Consider the following 24,632-nt stretch of genomic DNA (forward strand, 5'->3'; position numbering starts at 1 on the left):
GTGGCATACGACGCCTGCGCAGTGTGATAGGGATGGCGTATTTTCTTACACCGAGTATTGCGGCGTTGCTGGCCGCTGAGGAGGGCGGAGATTTCTGTGTGAAATAGGGGGAGGGCTCCAAGAAAGCTTCAGGAAGAGCGGCAGTCTGAACAATAAAGTGGGGAATTGGCGTGGGTACTGCTAGTCTCGTTTCGGCGGCTTCAAGTCTGAGATCATCGTGGAACCGTGAGCAGCAGCGCGGTGGCAGGGGGGGTGGGGGGTGGTACCCGCATGGGGAGCGGGGGAGGGGGCGGTACGAAAGAGGAAGAAGTAAGGAGGAAGAGAGGACCCGGATGCTGACCCTGGTCGGAGTGACTGGCGGCCCGGTGCTGGGCTGAGGGAGAGGCAGAGGAGCTCGGGAAAAGTGGAAGGGCCACCAGTGCAGCTCAGGGAAGAAGCCGGCCCGCGAGCTTATTACAATGTCTGTTTGGAGCCCCTTTTTTTCCTTCAGAGCCATCGTTCCCCGGGTTTGGAGTCAAAGGTTCTTGCTGTGCGCGTTAACAGCTGAGCTTCTCGGTGGCCCCTATCTGTTTAGCTAGTCTCAAGCCAGAGCCTGCCTATTTGAGAGAGGGGGGGGGGGGGGGGGCCAGGCACTGACTTTGCATCAAGTTTTCAATATCGTATGAATGTTTGATGCGCTGAGTTTACCCTCTGAGGTGTTAGGAGAAGCATTCATTCAGTCCTCATGTGGAAAGACGGGATGGATCTTGTACAACTTCCAGAACCGAAGTCTAGTCAAAGTGAAGCATGATAGGAGGATGTGAATTAGAGCTTTGGCTTAGAGAGGTATAGAAAGGCTTCCCTGAGAGAGTGAGAACTAAGCTTGGCTCAAGAAACCAGCTGGAGTTATTAAGGAAAGGAAACCAGTTTCAGGAAAAAGATTTCCCAGTATGAAGAACTGAGGCCCAGAGAGGTGAGGAAGGATGGTTAAGGAATTTTGATCCAGCAGCCTGGAGACTGAAACAGGATTACTTTGAGTTGTAAGCAAGCCTGGACTACACAGGATGCCCCTGTCTCCAGAAAAGGAAAAAAAAAATTAAAAACAGTTTTTATCTGGTCCAGTGGTCCAGTGAACAATAGGATATCTTGGGTTTTGAACTGCTAAAATGATAACTCACTCAAAAGAAGAAGAGCTTAGCATTGTGGTGCTGACAAGTCCTAAGACCAGCCTGATCTACAGAATGAGTTCCAGGCTAGCTTGGATCACATAAACACTGTCTCAAAAAGAAAATTATATAGAGGAAGATCAGAGAGGCAGCTGCAGTTGCATTTCTACAGTGGAAAAACAAATATGTTTGCATAAATACTAGTCTACTCTTTGAACAAATTCCTAAGAGCTTTTCATTTTGTAAGTGGGAAAATGGTGTCAGATTCACAGAGACATTCTGTGGTGACCCCACATAAAATTAACTGAGTTTGTGCCACTTAGCCATTATTACCTCTTAAATTTAAGTCTAGTATATGAGGAGCTGAAAATTCTGTGATAAATTAACAGTTCTGGATTTAAAAAAAAAAATTTCAAGAGTGTATAGAACTCAAAGTGCTATAGGCTCTTAAGAAAAAAGTACAAAACATACCGTCTCTTGGTACTAACGTCGAAGTTCTCATGTTTACTCCACCACCGATAATACTATATGTAAATATTTTCAGGGACAGAACATTAATTGACTTACATGAATATTGCTAAATGTAAGTGAGCAAAGGAAATAGTGTTTAATTCATCACTGGTAGAGAAATATTAAAGATAAGGAAAACTTGAGAATTTAAAGAATTCTTCATTTCTGTGCAAAACGTGATTTGCTATTGACTCAGAGCCAAATTCTTGAGTTATTTTAAGTTATGTCAAATGTGTTTTCCAGGATGCAAACAAGATAGCAGCATGTTTTTTGGTGCCACCCTAAGTTGCTAGCCTTCAGACTTCACCCAAAACTAAAATATGTATATATATTTTACCATATGTTTAATCCTTTTCCAGAATGATCTGTTACCAACATTTTCTCCTTTCTTTGCATCTTCTTTATAGTTAACCTCTAAGAACCAAGCAACATGTCCAGCATTAACAGTTGTAATCCATCCCTCCAGAGGCCAAAGCAGGAAAGAGTTCAAGGCCATACTCAACTGCGTAGGGAGTTCCAGGCCAGTCTAGAACACATACCAAAACCCTGTCTTGGGAAAGAAAAAGTGTTACTAAGTTGGTATTTGAAATACTTTTATGAGCATTCTTTTCCTTGTGATGTACTTAATAGTAACCGCCAGTCAAGGCCAACGTAGAGCATTTCCTTCGGAAGTGAGGACATGCGACATATAGTATAGCCCAAGCTAGCCCTGGACCCGTTTCTTTTCCCCACTTCCCAGCCGCTGGGATTACAGATATAGACTACCACATTTGGCTAGATGTTTTCTACTTCGGATATCTCCCTGAATTCATATTGCTGAACTGATTTGTTTTCATGAGTTGCTGATTTTTTTAATGGATAACTGACTTATTAAGAATATTGCTCTTGAGGCCAGAGAAGTGGCTCAGTAACTACTTTATAAAGTGCTTGCTGTGAAATCATGAGGACCTGAGTTCATGCCTAGCATCTTTTTAGCTGGAAATGACTACACATCTGGAATCCCAGCACTGGGAAGTCAAAGGCTGGAAGATCGCTGGGGCTTGCTAGTCACCTATTCTGGCCAAACTAACAAACTCTGGGTTCAGTGAAGAGCCATATTTCAAAAACTAAGGTAGAAAGAAAGTAAATAAAATACTGAATGTCAGCCTCAAAGCTCCACCTACACCACTGTGGTGGCCTGAGTAAGAATGGCCCCCAAATGCTCATATTTGAATACTCATCACTAGTTGGTAGTACTGTTTGGGGTAGGATTAGGAGATGTGGTCTTATTGGAAGAATCCTGCAACTGGAGGTAGGCTTTGGGGTTTCAAAGGCCCGTTTGTTTGTTTGTTTGTTTGTTTGTTTTAAATCTTTTTTTACTATCCAGTCATAAACTCCCTCCTGGTCTTCCCACTAGCTGTTTCTCATCTCTCCACCCCCACTCCACCACACCTCCCACTCCCTGGGAGAGACCTCAAGTTTCTCAAGGGCTAGGTGTGTGCATCCTCTCTCACTGAATCCAGACCAGGCAGTCCTCTGCTCTATATATGGGGTGGGGGGCCCTCCTATCAGCTGGTGTGTGCTGCCCAGTTGGTAGCTCAGTGTCTGAGAGATCTCAGGGGTCCAGATTAGTTGAGACTGCTGGTCTTCCTATGGGGTTGCCCCCCTCTTCAGCTTCTTCCAGCATTTCCCTAAGTCAACCACAGGGGTCCGAGCTTCTGTCCATTGGTTGGGTGTAAACATCTGTATATGACTCTTTCTGCTGCTTGTTGGGCCTCTCGGAGGGTACCCATGCTAGGCTGCTGTCTGTAAGCACACCATAGCATCAGTAATAATGTCAACCCTAGAAGCCTCCCCTTGAGCCGGATCCCAATTTCGGCCAATCACTGGACCTCCTTTTCCTCAGGCTCGTCTCCATTTTTGTCCCTGCAGTTCTTTTAGATAGGAACAATTCTGGGTCAGAGTTTTTTACTTTGGGATGGCAACCCCATCCCTCCACTTGATGTCTTGTCTTTCTACTGGAGGTGGGCTCTACAAGTTCCCTCTCCCCACTGTAGGGCATTTCATCTAAGGTTCCTCCATTTGATTCCTGAGAGTCTCTAACCTCCCAGGTACATTCTAGAGGGTCCTCCCCACGCCCCTGCTACCTCCTGAGGTTGCCTGTTTCCATTCTTTCTGTTGACCCTCAGGGTCTCAGTTCTGTTCTCACCACCACCACCACCACCACACTCATACCTCAATGGCCCATGCCATTTCTAGTTAGCTTTCTATCTCTGGTTTATGCATAAGATATAAGCTTTGAGCTACTAATCCAATGCCATGATTTCCTGCCTGCTTGCTTACTTGCACACTCCCCAGCATAATGGTAATAATGGACTCACCCTCTGAAATTGTAAACAAGCCTCCAATTAAATAGTTTGTTTTATGAGTTGCCTTAGTTGTAATATCATGTTTGTTTTGTTGGTGATGGTAGTGTTTTTTTATTGGGAGAATTGTTTGTTTGTTTGTTTGTTTGTTTGTTTGAGACAGGGTCCCTCTACATAGCACCAGCTGTCTTCAATCTCACCATGCAGACCACACTAGCTACAAACTTATAGAGATCCACTTGCATGCTGGGATTAAAAGCATATGCCACCACACCCAACTGGTCATGGTGTCTCTTTACAGCAATAAAAGCAATAACTAAGACAACCACACACACAAAATTAAATAAATGAATACTTTTTAAAGTATGCTTCTTACTGGACATGATACACATGTAATTGTAGAGACTAAGGAAGGATTGTTCATTCTAGGCCAGCCTGAACTGCATAGAGAAATTCTTCCTCAAAAAAACAATAGGGGGGCTAGAGAGATGGCTCAGCCATTAAGATCACTGACTGTTCTTCCAGAGGTCCTGAGTTCAATTCCCAGCAACCACGTGGTGGCTCACAACCATCTGTGATGGGATCTGATGCCCTCTTCTGGTGTGTGTGAAGACAGCAACAGTATACACATATAAATATAAATATAAATATAAATAAATAAATAGTAAGAGGAAACAAGATAGAGGAGGGGACTAATAGCCCATTTTAAAAAATAAAATAAAAGTGGGGGGGGGGGAGTTTGATCCTAAAGAGTAACCTGAACAATAAATGCATCACTTTCATTCCTTGATTTCATATATTATCTGTAAAGAGCTACTAGAGTAGATGGACTCAGTCATTGAAACATCTACGAAGCATAAGGACCTAAATTCAGATCCCCCTGTAAAAGCCAAGTTCCACAACTCCTAACCCCAGCACTAGACTGGGCCAGAACAAGCATATCCCAGGAATTCATTAGCCAGTTAAATTAAAAGGCCAGGATTCGATGATAGGACCAATCTCAGCTATAAAAATATAAGATGGAAAATGATTGAAGAAGACCCAAGGTTATATACTATGCAAACATGTACTCACACACATGCACACATAAATTTTTTTGTTTATCACAGGTATTTATTGTATATGTGAGTGCCCACATACTTCAGTGCTGTGTTTTGTGCTCAGGATAGTTTTCAGTTCTTAACTTCTCTGTCTTAATTTTGTGTATGGAGTCAGCAGATGGCTCTAGTTACCTGGGTTTGCCACCAAGTCTGACAACCTGAGTTTTTCAATCCATGGGATTCACATTCAAGAGAACTGTCCTTGTCTCTAGAGCCCATGAAGTTGACAACACCGACCTGTGACACGCAGCACTTTGCCCAGCAGTAATCATAAACTGCCATCTATAACCGTATTGTGTTTGGTGTTACATTTACATGTACAGAGTGAATCCATTGAAGGTTATTGGAAGAGGGCTTGTGATCCTACAGACCAAAATGGTCATCCCCAAAGAAGACAAAACTCATAACACCTAAAGCTTGCCAGAGGCATCATAGTTACTAGAAAAACAGACTCTGTGGAGAAAAGTAAAAATCAATATTTGCAAAGAAATGGAAGACTCACCAGTAAAGGAGAGCCCTGCAAAGGCCAGGATCGAAGCTGGGTATTATGACATGCTCTGTAATCCCAGTATTTGGGAGAAGAGGCAGAAGGGTCAGGAAGGAATTCAAAGCTAGCACAGGTAAAATATATCTTGTCTCAAAAAATACATGTATGCATGCCGTGATTTATATTCTAGGAAGTATTAAAGTAAATGCAGAATTAAAAATATTTCAACACTAATTATACGAAATAATAATATTCAAATGAGCATGCACCTTAAAAACAATCTCCAGGACTGGAGAGATGGCTCAGTGGTTAAGAGCGCTGACTGCACTTCCTAGAGGTCCTGAGTTCAATTCCCAGCAACCACATGGTGGCTCACAACCATCTGTAATGAGATCTGATGCCCTCTTCTGGTGTGCATGAAGACAGGGACAGTGTACTCACATAAAATAAATAAAATCTAAAAAAAAAAAAAAACCCTCCAAAATTTATTGATTTAAATATTCCTCACAAAGCACACCTATCCTAATCATAGAGCATTTGCTAATTTGGAATCATTATAGAAATGTCTTTTTGTGAATTTGTTTTGGAATTTATTTGATGTCAACAATTTAAGTCCTTTATGATTAATTAACTAGGAAATTTTACTGTAGGTCATCTAAGAAAATTACTTCAAAATCAACTGAACAATGTTATCAGTAGACTGAAGAATTTTTCTTTAGAAACTTGAGGTATAATTTATACAGCAACCATCAAAAGTATATGTTCAAGGTGGGTTTGGTGGCTTGAACCCATAATTTCAAGGCCATCTTGGGCATCATAGTAAGACTGTATCTCAGGACTAAACTAGATATGGTGGGGGGTGTGTGTGTGTGTGTGTGTGTGTGTGTGTGTGTGTGTGTGTGTGTAATCTCAGCACTGAAAACCCTGAGGCAAAATGATCACAAGTTTGAGGACAGCTGAGCTATAATGTAAGACCTTCTTCAAAAAACTTCTTTAAAATTTAGATTTTTTTTTGTTAGTATATTCACAGTGTACAGACATCACCGTATCTAATAACATTTTGATTCTTTATATACATACATGTACCTTTATAATTCATTAGTAATAGTCTTTTTTTCTAGCCAGCAACTACTAACCTGTTTTCCCATCTGTATAGGTTGCCTGATTCAGAACATTTCCTATAAATAGGATCATACAGCCTGTTCTTTTGTGGCTGCCTCCTTTTGCTTTCTTTACATAATTTTTGCAAGGTTTTATACATGTAATGTTTTGCTGTATAAATAAAATTTTAAATCTATCATCCCAAAAAAGTATCTTGACAAAAAGTCCTTTGCCATCTAACACTTAAAGATAATTTGATTTGTGAGATCATTTTTATATTTCTCCTTTCTAACAGGTCAACTTTGAAATTAATAAAACATGGAGAAAACTAAAGAGAAAGCTGAAAGAATTCTTCTAGAGCCTTATAAGTACTTACTTCAATTACCAGGTAACAAATAGTTGTTATTAATAGATAGATAGATAGATAGATAGATAGATAGATAGATAGATAGATAGATAGATAGAGCGAGCATGCATGGTTTTCAGAGAGTACTCATTTAAATGTAAAATTAAATATAAATGGTTCTTGTTCTTGAGAACTTCTAGTGTAAGTTAATACCACTATAAGAGGAATTACTCAAAAAACTGTATGTGAAATGTTTCTGTTTTATTGAGACAAAAATCTTGTTAGTATAGCCCTGGGCTGACCTAGAACTCAACTGTAGCCCAGGCTGGCCTAGAATTTGTGGTAAACCTCCTACCCATCTTTTAATTGTTGGGATTATAGGTATGCTCTGGCCACTTCTAAAAGTTATTTCTTCCTTTTAATTTTGTGTCTGTGGGAGGGTATGTACACATGAGTATAAGTGCCTGTGGTCAGAAGAGGGTGTTAGATCTCTGGAGCTGGAATCACAACCAATGATGAGCCACCTGATGGAGGTGCTTGGAACTAGACCCAGCTCCTCTACAGGACTTTATCCCTCAGCCATCTGTCCATCTCAACTCCCTCTTTCTTCAGTTCATTTAGTGGGAATGTATGTGGTACTCAGAAGATCCTGGGGACCGAATTCAGGTCATAAGGCTTGGCCCTAACACCTTTACCCCAGAAACTTAACTTTTTTTTATTTGAGTCAGAGTCTTGCTGACCTTGAACTCACAAAGATCCATCTCTCTGTCTTTTCGGTGCTGAGATTAAAGGTGTGCATCACTACACCGAAACTAAAACAACTTTTTCCCTTTTTGAGTTTTATGGAGGTTTTGGCTGTGTGTGTGTCTGTGCAACCCAGTCTATCCCTGTGCCTGAGAGGGCAGAGGAGGACGCAGCTCCATTAGGTCTAGGCGTAGAGGTACACCTGTGAGCCAGCATGTGTATGCGTGGAATCAAACTTAGGACCTCTGGAAGAACAGCAAGTGCTCTTGACCACTGAGCCATCTCTCCAGCCGCTGAAAGTTAACTTTTATTTAGTTGTTTTCTTGAGCCTTGTTCTGAATTTACAGTATTAGAAGCTCACACTATATTTTTACAAAATGAACTAGTTGTAACTGCTTTCTGTTTGGGTTAATTTAACTTCTATTGGCATCTACTACCTAAAGACATTTCTCAAGTGCTCCGTATAAAAAAGAAAAGGCCGCTAAAACCTAGTCGACACAGGAGGCTAGCACTTGTTTAAATGGAGGACATGTAAACTAAAGTTACTCTTAAAATCTTAATTTAAAGGAATGATAGATTTTTTTTTTTCTGAGACAGGGTTTCTCTGTGTAAACAGCCCTAGTTGTCATGAAACTTGCTTTGTAGTCTAAGCTGACCTTGAGCTCACAGAGATCTGCCTGCCTCTGCCTCCCAGATGCTGGGATTAAATGCCACCCCCACCACCAGGCAAAGTGACAAATAATCTTGTGAGGAAATTCATTGGCAAAATTCTTGAAGTTTTGTGTGATAGATAGTGCTAATTGTCCTTGAACAGATTTTCTTGATTTTCAGAAAAATAAGAGATTAAATTGTATTTTCTAAAGATGCCCATTCCATCTTCAGTACAGTGGTTCAGATTAAAACTCACTTAAATGCTTTAGACTTTCATTTTAAAAAAAACTTTTGATTTTTAGTTGTGTGCATATGTGTGTTAGGAGTAAGGAGGACGCACGTATGAGCTGGGTCCACACAGAGGACTACAGAGGGTCCGTTAGTAACTTTGGATCTCCTGAACTTGGAATTACATGTAGTTGTGAGCCACCTACGATAGATGTTGGGAACCACACTGGGTCCTGGTCCTCTACAAGAGCAGGGAGTGCCTGTTACCACTGAGTCATCCCTCCGTTCACCCAGGTGTAGTTTGAATGGTGAAATGAAGAGGGTAAGTTCAGCCCCACTGTGCCCTTTACAGTGGGGAATCTGAGGGCTACTCAACTGGGAAGGAAATGGGTTGATGGGACTGTTTTATTAAGTCTGCTCAGTTTTGAAGCAAGTTTATCAGTTTTCCTTGTAATCACATTTTGGAGGCCAATTAGGTAACGTAGCCAGTGAAGTTACCTGACACCAAGCCTAAGATCTGACGTTTATCCCTAGGACCCACATACAACCTGCAGACTGTCTTTTGATCTCCACAAGTATACCATGGAGTACACATGTACATACAAACGCAATTAAGTAAATGTTTTTAAAATAATTTTTAAGTAAAATAATGTGGTTTTTTTTTTTTTTTTTTTTTTTTTTTTTTTTTGTCGTATTCTATGCTTTAATTGCAGGTAAACAGGTGAGAACCAAACTTTCACAGGCATTTAATCACTGGCTGAAAGTTCCAGAAGACAAGCTACAGGTATCTAGGCAGTCTGACTACTTCTCTTTTTGTCCTACTGGGGCACATTCTGGACCCTCAGCACCTGGGCAAGTACCCTGCCTCTGAGCCACATGCCCAGTCCTTAGGCAGTGCTCCTCCCATTGAATCACCAAGGAATTAGTAGATGTCCCAGAAAAAAAGTACTCCAAGACTCTTATTTTGTTAATGCTTTTACCATATTATATATTAAGGCTGCTTAATATATTTTATATAATACATTTTTATATTATAATATAATTATACTTTATATAAAAATGTATATTAGCTGTAAAAAGCTTAAGATAACTGAGACATTAATTAATTTGGAACTATCATCAAGTACAAACTGTTTGGGCCAAGCATGGTGGTATACATGTAGAATTCCACAACTTAGGTGCTGGCTACATAGGACGACCATGTCTCAAAAGAAAAAAAATCTGGACTAGAGAGATGGCACTGATATTAATTAAGAGCATGTACTGCTTTTGCAGAGGACCTAAGTTCAATTCCCAGCATCCTCATCCGGCACCTCACAACTGCCTCTAACTCTAGATCCAGGTTTATCTGATGTCTCTGGCCTCCAAGGGCACCTGTCCTCACAAGAACATACGCCACACTGACACAAACACAAGAAAATTCTCTGTGTGTATGTACAATAGCTTTTTCTGTATCCGTGTGTGTGGGGTGTGTGTGTGTGTGTGCACCTTAGTGAAATTTTCTTCTTTGGTTGTTTTTCTCTAGATTATCATTGAAGTGACTGAAATGTTGCATAATGCCAGTTTACTCATTGATGATATTGAAGACAGTTCAAAGCTCCGACGTGGTTTTCCAGTTGCTCACAGCATCTATGGTGTCCCATCTGTCATTAACTCTGCCAATTATGTCTACTTCCTTGGCCTGGAAAAAGTCTTAACACTTGATCACCCAGATGCAGTGAAGCTTTTCACACGACAGCTTTTGGAACTTCATCAGGGACAAGGCCTAGATATTTACTGGAGAGATACCTACACTTGTCCGACTGAAGAAGAATATAAAGCCATGGTGTTGCAGAAGACAGGTGGCTTGTTTGGATTAGCCGTAGGCCTCATGCAGTTGTTCTCTGACTACAAAGAAGATCTAAAGCCACTGCTGGACACACTTGGGCTCTTCTTCCAGATTAGAGATGATTACGCCAATCTACACTCCAAAGAATACAGTGAAAACAAAAGTTTCTGTGAAGACCTGACAGAAGGAAAGTTCTCATTTCCTACTATTCATGCCATTTGGTCAAGGCCAGAAAGCACCCAGGTACAGAACATCCTGCGCCAAAGAACAGAAAATATAGACATTAAAAAGTACTGTGTGCAGTACCTGGAGGATGTAGGTTCTTTTGAATATACGCGATACACTCTTAGAGAGCTCGAAGCTAAAGCCTACAAACAAATCGAGGCCTGCGGTGGGAACCCTTCACTAGTGGCTTTAGTCAAGCATTTAAGTAAGATGTTCACAGAAGAAAATGAATAATGTTAGCCATTCTTTTTTTTTTTTTTTTTAAGATTTATTTATGTATGTGAATACACCGTAGCTGTCTTCAGACACACCAGAAGAGAGCATTGGATCCCATTACAGATGGTTGTGAGCCACCATGTGGTTGCTGGGAATTGAACTCAGGACCTCTGGAAGAACAGTCAGTGCTCTTAACCACTGAGCCATCTCTCTAGCCCAATGTTAGTCATTCTTGATTAGACTCAATAATTTCTTTTAGTTGAAAATGAGAAGTGGTTTCTTCCCATTTATCTTTTCAAGTACTAGTCTCCAAAAATTGAGTAAATGAGGGTAATGTGTGTAAAATGTTTTGTTTTCAAAATCCCTTTGCACAAAATACAAAATTGAGGGCTAGAGAGATGGCTCAGTGGTTAAAAGGCTGCTCTTCCAGAGAACCCAAGTTCCATCTCCAGGGCCCACAGTAAAGTTCACCAACATCTGTAACTATTTCCACATAATCTTCTGGGCTTTTCAGGCACCAGGCACACACATAATATACAGGTATACCTATATATAGGTATATAGGGTCATAAATTTCAGACACTGAATGTGACCAGCTCTTCCTACTACCCCACATATACTGGGCTTGTCAATAAAAACGACTTATCTTCCAAGAAACTATCTGCTTTCTAACAGTGAATGGAGGGTTTCCAGTTCATAGATGACAATTCAAACATGGATTTCTTAGGCTAGTCTCTCTTGCTAGTTGGCTAAAAAGACCAAAGAACTGCTGTTTTTCCCTAAATGATAGTGCCAAGAGTACCTCAGTTTTATCTCTAAAGTCCTGTACCAAAGTCTGAAAAGACAAAATAAATACACAGGCACTTTTCCAACCACCTTGCTTGTTTCCATGCTTGACACCCCACAAATCGACCCTTTTGACAAAAGAGGCTGTTCTACTTAATGAAGTTCAATTCACAACCTAGTCTTGGTTTTTTTGTTTTGTTTTGTTTTTTTGTTTGTGTTTTTTTTTCTGGTTTGTGTTTTTTCTTGTAACATTTTTCTGACCCAATCTGATTAGTATCTGTGTATAATGTTTCTTTGAAGAAAGAAAATAATATAAAAGATGTTCGTGGAGTTCACTAGTAATGCCAGCATTCTGAGGTAGAGTCAGGATGATTAGAAGTTCAAGGTTATACTCTGCTCTTATATATATATAAGTTTGAGGCCAGTCTGAGTGACAGGGGACATTGTGTCCAAAGAAAATAAAAAAAAAAAAAACCAAATTTTTTTATTTCTTGAGACAGGTTTTACTATGCAATTCTAGCTGGCCTAGAACTCCAGGATCTATTAGCCTGGCTTCTGCCTCTTCAAGTGCTAGAATCAAATGTGTGTCCTACCATGATGCCTGGCAAAGACTGTGTAAGTCAATTTATTTCCTTGCCTAATTAAATTAATTTTGGCCTGGTGCTAACTCATAATTCTTTTGTTGTTCTTTTCTTGCCTTTGTTGGTAACAAGAATGTTTAACAGTGAGTTGAGAACCTTTTTAGAGTCATTTTGTCTTTCCAGTAATCAAAATCTCATTCTTTATTTGCTTGTGGTCCCAAATGTTAATTCAGAAAAGACCCAGGAGGCTGGAGAGATGGCTCAGAGGTTAAGAGCACTGGCTGCTCTTCCAGAGGTCCTGGTTCAGTTTCCAGTAACCACAGCTCACACCTGTCTATAATTCCAGTTCCAGAGGATCTGATACCCTCACATAGACATACATGGAAGCAAAACACCACGTTTAAAAAAACGAAAAGAAGTATCTGAAGAGACCCAGAACATGGGTAGCTTAGTTAAGTTAATAACATGACTTTATATGCTTAGATTTGTGCTACAGTAATGCTTTTCCTGCCTAAGAAAGTCTTGAGATAAACTCTTAGAGAAATGTTGGATTTTGCTGTGTCAGAGACATACTTTTTAAACTGTAAATTTTATAATTTATGCAGTTTCAGAACATTAATTTTTTTTATATCAAAACTGCAAGAATAAAGGTCAGTTGTATTGCCATAAATCTCTTGACTCAGCAAAGCGTTTATTTCATTGAGTTGAAGTCTGGCTTTGTTGTCTAAACTGTTGTTGACCTCATCATCTTCCTTCAGCCTTTTGCTTCCTGTGCCAGCCAGTGCTGCCAGGGAATGTTTTCCTGGCTGCTGTTGTGGCCACTGCTGCTTGTTTAGCAACCTCCTATCCTGGGTAACCTGTATTGTTTGTCTCTTCTTTCTTTCCTAGCAGAAGAGGAGTCCTCACCTAGCAATCTATTGTCCTTTATTATCTTTTTCCATTCTCCACCTATCACATGTGGAGTCTCCTAACTTTCTTCAAATTATTTACTTCAAGTAGTCTTCCTTTTACTTCCAAAAATGTAAGCCATATGAGGTGGCACATGCCTGTAGTCTTAGTACTTAGGGGCAATAGAGATCAAAAGTTGAGGGTCCTTATTGGCTACATAGTGGGCTGGGACTAGCCTGGATTTTGTTTGAGTTTACCCTGCAGCCCTAGGCCAAAGTAGCTCTTGAGCTCTAGAGGCCTTGTAATATCCCAGGCTATAATTCTCAGGGATCCTAGAGCTCATTGTAAGCTATGTGCTAAGAGAAAAGGGAAAGACATGTGTATTTATGCAACTTTAATCCCAGCACTCAAGTGGCAGAGGCAGGCAGATCTCTTATCACTTGGTATACATAGAGTTCCAGGCAAGACAAGGCAACATAGTGAGGTCAGGGTCTCTCTCTCTCTCTCTCTTTCTCTCTCTCTCTCTCTCTCTCTCTCTCTCAAAAAAAAAAACAGTTTAAGTACAAAAAACAAAAGAAGGCTCAAAATAATGAGCCCTTTATAATATAGTGAGCATTTTGCTTCTTCAACCCTACCATCCCGCTTGGCTAACTACAGACTCACTCTGCTCATCTTAATTCATCATTTTAAATTATTCAATATGTTGAGACTTAGCTATAATGTGAAGGTATTGTTTTACTGTGTACTGCTTAGTTGAAAAAAATACCAAAAAAAAAAAAAAAATCAGTTAGGAATTTCAATGTTAACTTGTTCAAGTCCACTCCGTACAGTATTTCCTAACACTTAATTGGCACTGACACAGAAGTGCCTAGGAAATGTTTATCATGCTTTTTTTAATGTATGTATGTATATGTATATATGTATTTATTTATTTTCTGTAGCCCTTGTTGGCCTAGAACTTGATTTGTAGACCTGAACTCAGAGATCTATGTGCAGAGGTTAAACACATGTGCCATCGTCACTCCCAGCAAAGCATACTGTATGCAACACTACTTTAGAAGAATCACCAACTTTGTATTGTTTATCACTGTACTTAAAAAGGAAGCTGTGTCTGAGGAGATAATCTATGAAACGAGATTGTTGAATCTCTTTGGGGTGTCTTAGTTACTGTTCTATTGTGAAGAGATACCATGGTCAAAGCAGTTCTTATAAATGAAAGCATTTAATTTGAGGGCTTGCTTACAGCTTCAGTTGGTCTGTTATCAGCTGGTGGAAACATAGTGTCACTCCTGGCCCTGGAGCAGTAGCTAAGAACTGCATCCTGATCTGTAGGCAGCAGACTGGATCTGCCACGAGGTCCTGAAACCTCAAAGCCCACCCCTGTGACACACTTCCTCCAACAAGGCCACATCTCCAAGTCCTAATTTTGTCAAAGAATTCCACTCCCTGGCAACTAAGTATTCAGATATATGAGCATAGAGAATTATTCTTATTTAAACCACCACAGTGAGGTAGTTTAGTACTAATGATAAGCTGTAAGAAGATGTATTAAATCTTTCTGAAACTTGCCCAGTTGCTTAATAGAAATTGTAAATTGGAGTGTTTTAAAGAGAATTGGCTTTAATGAATATTCTAAGATGCCAGTGTTTTTTAAGAATGTAATGGTGTGTTTATTAAATCTCACAGGTTAAGTCAATTGACTATAAACAACTGGACATTAAAAAATGGAGTTAAGACACTAGACAAGCCTGTAAAACCACCACTGAAGCTAAGGCAAGAGGATCGTAGTTCAAGAACAGTCTGACCTCCATAGGAAGTTGGGGCCCAGATAGATTGCATACTCAGACCTTAATCACAAAAAACAGAAATACTGAGTTAAGGAAGCAGGGTATTATTGAAGTAAGACATGCATTTGAGATACAAATTAGGAATTTTTAAAAACTCAGATTTTCTCAAAGTTTTGTGAAAGTGGATTTGTATAGGATGGAGTCATTATGCAGGAGGCATAATGCAGGAGGCAGGTCCAGGATAAGGCGAAGCCTATCATTGGATGAGAAGGAAGGGTGGGGGAGTGGGGGTGGGGGAATTCTAGGAAGGAGAAAGGAGGAAGAGAAGCAGGGAATCAAGGATGACCCAGATCCAAGTGGTCTTGAATTGCCAAGATAGCTGGGATGGACTTCTGTAGGCAAGTTTTATCTTATCTAGGAGGGCAGTTTATATCCTTATCAATTGGTTATAAGTTTATTGTGTGGATGTATTATAGATTGAGAATTTAAAATATAAATCTGATTGTTGGGTTACAGTTTGTTGAGTCTTGATTTTACTGGGTAGTTGGGAGTTTATACTTTAACTACAAGGGGGCAGTTGCTGGAAATGTGGGCAGAGTCCACGGCAGAGAGCTTCAATAGGCCAGCCGCTGCTGGACTTCTAGAACCATGATTTTGCAGGGTAGCTGGAACCAGAGAGTTTGTGGCTAGCAGAGAGCCACCAGGAGAGATACTAATCTGAGATAAATTAGCGCCAGTTCAACTGGCAACCGCCAGGGTATGCATGGGAACTGTTCCACCACTCTTTTATTATTATCACAACAGATTTGTGATTTGATAAAAGTGTAAATGTGAACAGAAAGATGACTTAGACTGTCAAGTACTTGCATAAACATGAGGATCTGAGTTTTGATCCCCAGCATCCACATAAAAGCAGAATGTGACAGTGTAATGTATTTTAATGTTTGCCTTATAAACTCAGCGTTGAGGAGGGGGAGAGAGGCCTTGGATACCCTGGGAAGCCATTCTAACTGAATCTGTAAGTTGCAAGGCAGAGAGAGAACCTGTCTAAAAAATAATGTGAAAAACCTATTGAAGAAGACACCTGATCTTGATTTCTGGTATCCACATGCTCATACATATATGCATACAGTTATAAACATGTACACACACAAAAGTATGATAACTGTATTAATTTGCCAGAGCCTGAAACTTGGCCAGTTAAGATTTGTAAAGCTGCGGGTTGCAGGTAAAGAATGAATAAATACAGTTATAGCATTCAGTGAGTGCTTAGTAGGGACTGAAGGTGGCACCACAGTTAGAAACACCTGCTCCTGCCTAGGACCTGGGATCAGGTCCCCGCACCACATAGTATTATGTTTACATGTTCACACAGGCGTGTATACCTGTGTGCACAGGTACATGTGCACAAGTATATATGGACATGAAGGTCAGAGGTCAATACCAAGTAACTTACTTGATCACTTTATTTTTTAGACAGGGTCATTGTAGTCCTGGTTGTCCTGGAATTCTCTGCAACACTACACTGGTCTCAAACTCACAGAGATCCCCCTGCCTCTTCCTTCTGCCTTGGTCACGTTTTACTCTTTTTTAATAGTTTTATTTGTCATTAGTGTGTGTCAGGGTGCTGGTGCATGCATGCGACAAAGCATATACAGAGTAAAGGACACCACTTTGAAGTCAGTTCTCTCCTTCCACCGTGGGTTCCAGGAATCAAACAAGTCAGCAGATACACACAGCAATCTGGTCAGCCCCAACTTTATTTTTTGACACAGGGTATTTCACTGAATCTAGAACTTAATAATTTGGCTAGGCTGCCTAGTCGCTGAGTTCTAGGGATGGGCCTTTCTCCACCTCCCCAACTGTGGTTACTGATCTGCGTCACACTCAGTGTTTACATCGGTGTGCTGGGATCGGAATCCAAGTCCTCCTGCGCGTGTGGTAGGCACTTTACCATGATCCAGCACTCTGCCATCTAATTTTTACTTATCATTGTCCTGATACAAAACAAGTCTGAAGGGGATAGAAGAACCAATTCTGAGCCAAATATGAGTGTCCATGCACCAGCTACACAAAATCATGTCACCCTGAATGGCATGTTTCTGTGAAGAAGGCTTTACAAATTTAAAAAACATTCTTTATTAAATGTATTATATCTAGTGTGTATGTGCTATGGCCTGCACGTGGAGGCCAGAAGACAGCTTTTACAACTTGTGGAAATCAGTTCCGTCTTTCTCCCATATGGGTCCTTGGAATTGAACTCAGGATTGGTGGCAAGTAACTACTTGCTGAACCAGCCCCCTGCCCAGTTTCATAAACTTAGACAGTTACAGAGCAAAAAGTCACGAATCAGTGCATTTCCCAAATGCAGTTAGAGATGTCAGGAAGGTTGTAGCCACAGCAGGACGAAGTGTGTGCTGAGTTTCGTGTGTGCTGAGCCTCGTGTGTGCTGAGCCTCGTGTGTGCCGAGCTTCCTGTGTGCCAAGCCTTGTGTGTGTTGAGCTTCCTGTGTGCTGAGCCTCGTGTGTACTGAGCCTCGTGTGTGCTGAGCCTCGTGTGTACCGAACTTCCTGTGTGCCAAGCCTTGTGTGTGTTGAGCTTCCTGTGTGCCGAGCCTTGTGTGTGTTGAGCTTCCTGTGTGCTGAGCCTCGTGTGTGCTGAGCCTCCTGTGTGCCGAGCCTCCTGTGTGCCGAGCCTCGGGTGTGCCGAGCTTCCTGTGTGCCGAGCCTCGTGTGTGCCGAGCTTCCTGTGTGCCGAGCCTCCTGTGTGCCGAGCTTCCTGTGTGCCGAGCCTCCTATGTGCCGAGCTTCCTGTGTGCCGAGCTTCAGGCGCTACTTTGTAACATCCTCAGCTTTAGAGGTGGGCCAGGCTACTGCCCTGCAAGCTCAACCGTGCATTCCAAGTGGGGTGACACATATCTATAACCCAATTCCAAAGACAAAACCAAGACAGTTGTGAATTTGAGACTAGCTTGTACCATATAGCAAGTTCAAGGTCAGTCTGGACCCTGACTGACCCCGTCTCTAAGAACCAAAACAAAAGCATGCATTCCACAAGTTGTGCCTTGTATTCACAAAATGTTAGGCCACATACCGAGGTTGTTAGTAGATGGTTATTAAAAGATCTGAAGATAGTCCAGGATGTTTTGGGCTCTCAATCTGTTACAGTCTTTTTTCTATAGTCACCAAAGTTCTAGTTAGCCCTCCAATCTGTAGTTCTTCAGCAGAGCCGAAGAACCTACACTTCCATCCACAGGTGGACCCTACCCATGTGTCAGCAGTCAACGGTCACCTTTGAGCCCCTCTCCTAATACTTGCTGAAAGTGATTGCCTTTTCCCATCTTGTCACCAATTACTTTATCGCCCTTAGTTTAATCTGAATGATCCTATGGGTGGCTGATCAACCCACACACTCTTTTTAAATGTACAGAGTATTGTAATGTTGCCGATCTGGCGTGTGACAGCTCTGGGGAGGAAAAAGGGGTCCTGGCGGTCAGGAGTCGGAATAGCACAGAGAAACACTGCATGACAACCTAACACAGAAGATTTATTGGTGAGGACAATAGAGGTGGCTGCCTCTGCTCCAGAGAGGAGAGAACTGATGAGGCAGGATTTCTCACTTGGGGGTGGGGTTGGGGGATTCCAGGGTGCCTGGGACTGGAAGGATTTTGTGCCCTAATCTTGGGCTCTTTTATGTAGGGTGGGGCCTGGCCAGTCTCCTGCCTCAAGGGACTGGAAACAGCTGTTACTGTCATAGAGAAGGCTGGGGGCTGTGTATTGGAGGGGGAGGCCTAGCCACTCTTGCCTCAATGGGCTTACAGCTCCCTTTTTTGTTTACTATTGATAAACAATCTTTTGAAATTGCTTTTCACACTAAGAACAAGATTCAAAAGAAGAGGCAAGAAGGACAAAAAATCAAAATCTGGATCTCCTTGCCTAGGAGCTTAGCTGTTTCTACTGTGAATTTATAATTTTGAGAGCAGTATCTGTTTCCTTTTTCTAAAAAAAAAAATTAAGACAGGTTCACCAGAATAGAGCTCAGTTGAAAGGAGGTTTGCCAACATAGGGCCTTGCATTTGATTCCCAGCACTGCATAAGATGGCACAGTGGCATTCACCTATATCCCCAGCACCTGGGAGGTGGAGGCCCTAGAACAAGGAGGTCAGGTCATCCTCGACTATATACTTAGTTTAAGGCCAACCTGGGCTGTTTAAGAAAGAAAAGAAAAGAAAAGAAAAGAAAGAGAGGAGGGAAGAAGGAAGGGAGGGAGGAAGGAAAGAAAGGAGAAAGAGAAAGAGAAATAGGAGGGAACATCACACACAAAAGAAGAGGAAAGAGGTGAAGTCAGAGAAAAATGAGCACAGGGGATTGACAGAAATTAGATCCCACCTATAAATTTCCTGTCCTTCAACATCTCAACCTTAGTATGGTTTCCAGCAATGCGTTTGCAGAACATGACAGTTCACACCCATCTGTATTTCCAGTTCCTGAAGGTTGGACACCTTCCTTTGGCCTCTACCATCTCTTTCACTCTCCCCCCCGACCCCTGGGGCTCCTGGGGACTCCTCTAGAGAAGGTAAAGCCTGTCGTTGTCAAAAGTGTTGATACAAAACACAGTTCTTGCTCCAAAGAGAATGTGAGAATTTATTTTTAAGTATGAATGGCCATAATCTGAGAACGTGGATTCAAGTTACCCTGACTTAGGCATACTTACAGAACAAATGAGGATCATAAATTCATACATTTACCAGATATTTTGGTGGGGACATTGGACAGATAGGTCACAGTAGAAGAGAAGGGTCTCATTTCTAGATTTCAAATGCTATCTTAATGTTTTTGTCTGTTTTGAGACAAGGTTATCTCTATTTAGTTCTGGATGTCCTGGAACTCACTGTAGACTAGGCTGGCCATGAACTTAGATATCATCCTGCTTCTGCCCTCAGCATGCTGGGATGAAACACATGTGCCACCATGCCCAGCTCCTTTTTAAATTGTTATTTACTCAGACCCCCTTCCACTGCCCACCCGTCCCAGGTTTCCCTCTTTTAAAAAAAAAATTAAAACCAATTTTAAAATGTTGTGTAGGGGTTGGGGATTTAGCTCAGTGGTAGAGCACTTGCCTAGCAAGCGCAAGGCCCTAGGTTCGGTCCCCAGCTCCAAAAAAAAAAAAAAAAAAAGAAAAGAAAAGAAAATGTTGTGTGTATGGGTATTTGCCTGCATGTTTTTGCACCACTTGTTTGCCTGGTGCTCTCAGGCAGTAAGACAGCCTGAGTCTAGAACCTCCAGAACTAGAGTTACAGATAGTCATGAGCTGTGCTATGGGTGCTAGGAATCAAATCTGGGTACTCCACAGGTACTCTTTTCTGCTGACCCCACCTCTACCCTCAGATGCTCTCTTTAGCTTAGGGTTTGGTAGAAGCTAATGATCTGCAAAGTTTAACAATGAATTCTAAGGTTTTACCTAATAGTAACCAAAATGTTAAGTCAGAGATAGTGAATAGCTATTAAAAGGGGATGAGAAGGCCATAATTGGTATAGGTTTGTAATCTAAGTATCTCAGAAGATTGATGCTAGAAGATAAAAAATTCAAGCTCAGCCTGGAAAATTCAGTGAAACATACCTCAAAATCTCAAAATAAAAGTAAAAAGAAGGCTGTGGATACAGTCAACGGCAGAATGTTTGCTCAGAAAGCTGGAGGCTATAGGGTCAGTCAGTCCTCAGTACTACAACAAAGGGAAGGAAACTAAAGCACCCACCATAGTGTAGGTTTCAATCTACAATATCCACAGGTCTTCCAATCAGTAAGTCAGTCAGTGTGCAGGACCTTCAATATCAGTGTGGCTTCCACAGAGCATGTTGGGTCACAGATTTAGACCTTCATTTAACCTTCATAAACTCTTACCTACATCCCACCAAATTCCTGCATCTTCTCTATCATCTAACTACCACCATCTGCCAGAGCTAGAGATGAAATCCAGGGAACATGCACTTTTAAAATTTGGATTCTTCTGGTTCTGCGCTCTCTCTCTCTCTCTCTCTCTCTCTCTCTCTCTCTCTCTCTCTCTCTCTCCCTCCCTCCCTCCCTCCCTCCCTCCCTCCCTCCTTCCCTCCCTCCCTCTGTCCCCTTCCCCCATCTCTCTTTCTCTGTGTGTGTGTGTGTGTGTGTATGTGTGTGTGTGTGTGTGTGTGTGTGTGTGTGTGTGTGTGTGTGTGTGTTTAGGAGTCATTTCAATATGTGTGGTTTGGGGATCTTAGGTTCTCAGGATTAGCAATAAGCACCTTTACCTGCAAAGCCATCTCACTCAACTCACTGAACCCACACCTTGAATCTTCCTGTCTCCTTGCTTTAACATTTCCCCACATCTCTGGCTTCCCCTTCTCTCCATCTTTCCAAAGACAGCTATCATCAGTGACTTCAAATCATTAAGGTGGTCATTCAGTTTTCATAGCCCTGTATTTCTCCATGTCAGACTCATAGGGATAAGTTTGTTTTAATTAATGTTTAAAACATGGCAAGGGAAGCTCAAACTTAAGAAAGATTAAGTGTGTACAGTAAATCCATTCTGAGTCCCATTATTCACTCATTTAGTCAATATTTAATTTTTTTTATTTTCCCCCCTTAGTCAATATTTAATGAGTGCTAGTTTAGCACCAGGCTATATTTAGGCCATGGAGGCCTAGCAATGAAAAAGAAATCAAGCCCTGAAGAAATGTGTTTTGTGTGTACGGTGGGGAAAAGGCACAAAAACTCCAGCAGGGGGAAGATGCTGGGAGCCAGCTTAGTAAGTAAAATGCTTGAGGACAAGAGTTCAGATACTTAGTGCTCACAGGAAAGCTAGGTGTGCTGTCCACATCTGTAACTCTAAAACTGGGGGAGTAGAGTCTGGGGGATCCCCAGAACTTCATGGCCAGTGAGTCTAGTAAATCAGTGTGACCTTGTCTCTCACTTCAGATAGGTTAAAAAGGAGTCTGGAGGAATGGATTGGTAATTAAGAGCACTTGGTGCTCTTGCAGAAGACCCAGGTTCAATTCCTATCAGCCACATGGAAACTCACCAGCACCAGCAACTCCAGTTCCAGACGGTTGATCTGATATACTCTTCTGAACTCGGAGGCACAAAACACATATATGGTGTACATCATACTTGTGGGCAAAACACCCACACATGCAATCAAATAGATACAAAAAAATAATGTAAAGTTCAAGGGCTGGGGCTGTAACTCAGAGGGATAGTGCTAGCTTTGCATGTGTAAGTCTCCTTAGAATTGTCAAAAATGTTGATGAAGGTGATGATGACGAGATGGTGGTGGTAGTGGTGATGTGAAAAACAGTAGAGGAAAGATACTTACTATTAACCCTTGGCATGACAGGCACACACATACATACTAACACACAAATGTTCCTATACAAATAGGTACACAGACTAACACACACACACATGAATGAATGAATGAATGAATGAATGAATGAATGAATGAATGAATGAATGAATAGGGCTGGGTATGCTGTTGGCACAATGCTTAACACACACAAAATTGTGTATCTTAAGACCCCAACACTATATAAAACAAGTAGAAGCCCTTAAAGAGGAAACACAAATGTGCCTTAAAGAATTAGAGGGAAACAACCAAACAGGTGAAGGAATTAAACAAAACAATTCAGGATCTAAAACTGGAAATAGAAACAATAAAGAAATCACAAAGGGAGACAATCCTGGAGATAGAAAATCTAGGAAAGAGAACAGGAGTCATACAGAATACAAGAGATAAAAGAGAGAATTCAGGTGCAGAAGATCCATAGAAAACATTGACACAACAGTCAAAATGCAAAACGCAAAAAGCTCCTAACCCAAAACATCCAGGAAATACAGAACACAATGAGAAGACCAAACCTAAGGTTAGTAGGAATAGAAGAGAATGAAGATTTCCAACTCAAAGGGCCAGTAAATATCTTCAATAATATTATAGAAGAAAACTTCCCTAACCTAAAGAAAGAGATGGCCATAAACATGCAAGAAGCCTACAGAATCCCAAATAGATTGGACCAGAAAAGAAATTCTTCTTGTCACAGAAGATTCAAAACACCAAATGCACAAAGCAAAGAAAGGATATTAAAAGCAGTAAGGGAAAAGGTCAAGTAACATATAAAGGCAGACCTGTGAGAATTACACCAGACTTCTCAACAGAGACTATGAAAGCCAGAAGATCCTGGGCAGATGTCATACAGACCCTAAGAGAACACAAATGCCAGCCCATGCTACTGTACCCAGCAAAACTCTCAATTAACATAGATGGAGAAACCAAGCTATTCCATGGCAAAACCAAATTTATACAATATCTTTCCACAAATCCAGCCCTACAAAGGATAACAGATGGAAAACTCCAACACAAGGAGGGAAACTACACCCTACATAAAGCAAGAAAGTAATCTTTCAAAAATCCAAAAGAAGATAGCCACACAAACATAATTCCACCTCTAACAACAAATAACAGGAAACAACAATCACTATTCCTTCATATCGCTCAACATCAATGGACTCAAATACCCAATAAAAAGACAGACTACCAGACTGCATATGTAAACAGGACCCAGCATTTTGCTGCATTCAGGAAATGCATGTGAATGCTCGCAGTCAACCATCAGATTGAGCATGGGGACCCCAATGGAGGCACTAGGGGAAGGACTGAAGCAGCTGAAGGGGTTTGCAATGCTAGAGGAAGAACCAGCCCTTCCATAGCTCCCAGGAACAAAACCACCAACCAAAGAGTACACATGGAGGGGCTCATGGCTCCAGCTGCATATGTAGCAGACGATGGCTTTATCTGACATCAGTGGGAGTGGAGGCCCTTGATACTGTTACGTCTCAATGCCCCAGTGCAGGGAAATGCTAGGGCAGTCAGGTGGAAGTGGGTGGGTGGGGGAGCACCCTTATGGAAGCAGGGGAGGGGTGCAATAAGGGGTTTGTGGATGGGAAACTGGGAAAGGAGTTAACATTTGAAATGTAAAATAAATAAAATAACCAATAAATAAACAAATACAACAAAAATACATGTGTGTTCTCATATGGAACAGAAGTCTTTGGAAAAAATTTTGAGTGCAAGTCAGGGCTTCCCCAAGAGAATCCGGAATGTTCCTTTTCTCCTTACTAATACCTTAGGAAAATAGAGAACTGTTAACCAAGGAGGCAAAGATCCTCACAGATATTGACATTATGCTTTTGAAAAATCTCATCACATTAAAAAAATCCCACCCCAGGGTAAAGCTGAATGATGAATAAAATTTCTTTTTCTTTCCCCTCCCCTCCTTTCTCTTCCCTTGTCTTCCCTTTCTTTCCTTTTCCCCTCCTCTCCCTCCTGCTCCTCTCCTCTTCTTTTTGGAGACAGGATCTCACTATGTAGCCTGGATGGCCTGGAACACCCTATGTGAACCAGGCTGCCCTCTAATTCACTTACTGCTTACTTCTGCCTCCCTTCCTGAGTGTTTGGGGTTAAAGGACTATGCCACCAGGCAAGTAGTGAGAATTTCTAACTTTCCTTCAAGACAAATCCCATACAATTTCAAATTCAAAAAGTCTGGGATATTATACTTCTAAAGGCATATAACACCCTGTTGATTTATTGGGACATGGCTTTTGGAAGCACTCCAGGCTTCTGTTTCCTTATTTT

The 24,632-nt window shown here is 41.4% G+C and overlaps 1 protein-coding gene across 7 annotated transcripts; it reads left to right on the forward strand.

The window, feature by feature from the left end:
* On the forward strand, positions 1–24,013 carry Ggps1 (geranylgeranyl diphosphate synthase 1). 7 transcript variants are annotated; one of them, XM_063276199.1, is made up of 6 exons: positions 87–225; positions 6,984–7,076; positions 9,371–9,441; positions 10,183–10,728; positions 12,213–12,327; positions 21,920–24,013. In XM_063276199.1, exons 2-6 carry the CDS (start codon positions 7,007–7,009, stop codon positions 21,958–21,960), a joined length of 843 nt encoding a protein of 280 aa, XP_063132269.1. In that variant the 5' UTR covers positions 87–225; positions 6,984–7,006; the 3' UTR covers positions 21,961–24,013.
* Positions 24,014–24,632: the final 619 nt, after the last annotated feature.

Source organism: Rattus norvegicus, chromosome 17 (genome assembly GCF_036323735.1).
Source record: "Rattus norvegicus strain BN/NHsdMcwi chromosome 17, GRCr8, whole genome shotgun sequence".
Lineage (NCBI taxonomy): Eukaryota > Metazoa > Chordata > Mammalia > Rodentia > Muridae > Rattus > Rattus norvegicus.

Coding starts and splice junctions, on each gene's coding strand:
- Ggps1 (XM_039095522.2), top strand. CDS start 7,007: ATGGAGAAAACTAAAGAGAAAGCTGAAAGAATTCTTCTAGAGCCTTAT. Junction 7,077..9,370: donor GTACTTACTTCAATTACCAG/GTAACAAATAGT, acceptor CTTTAATTGCAG/GTAAACAGGTGAGAACCAAA. Junction 9,442..10,182: donor TTCCAGAAGACAAGCTACAG/GTATCTAGGCAG, acceptor GTTTTTCTCTAG/ATTATCATTGAAGTGACTGA.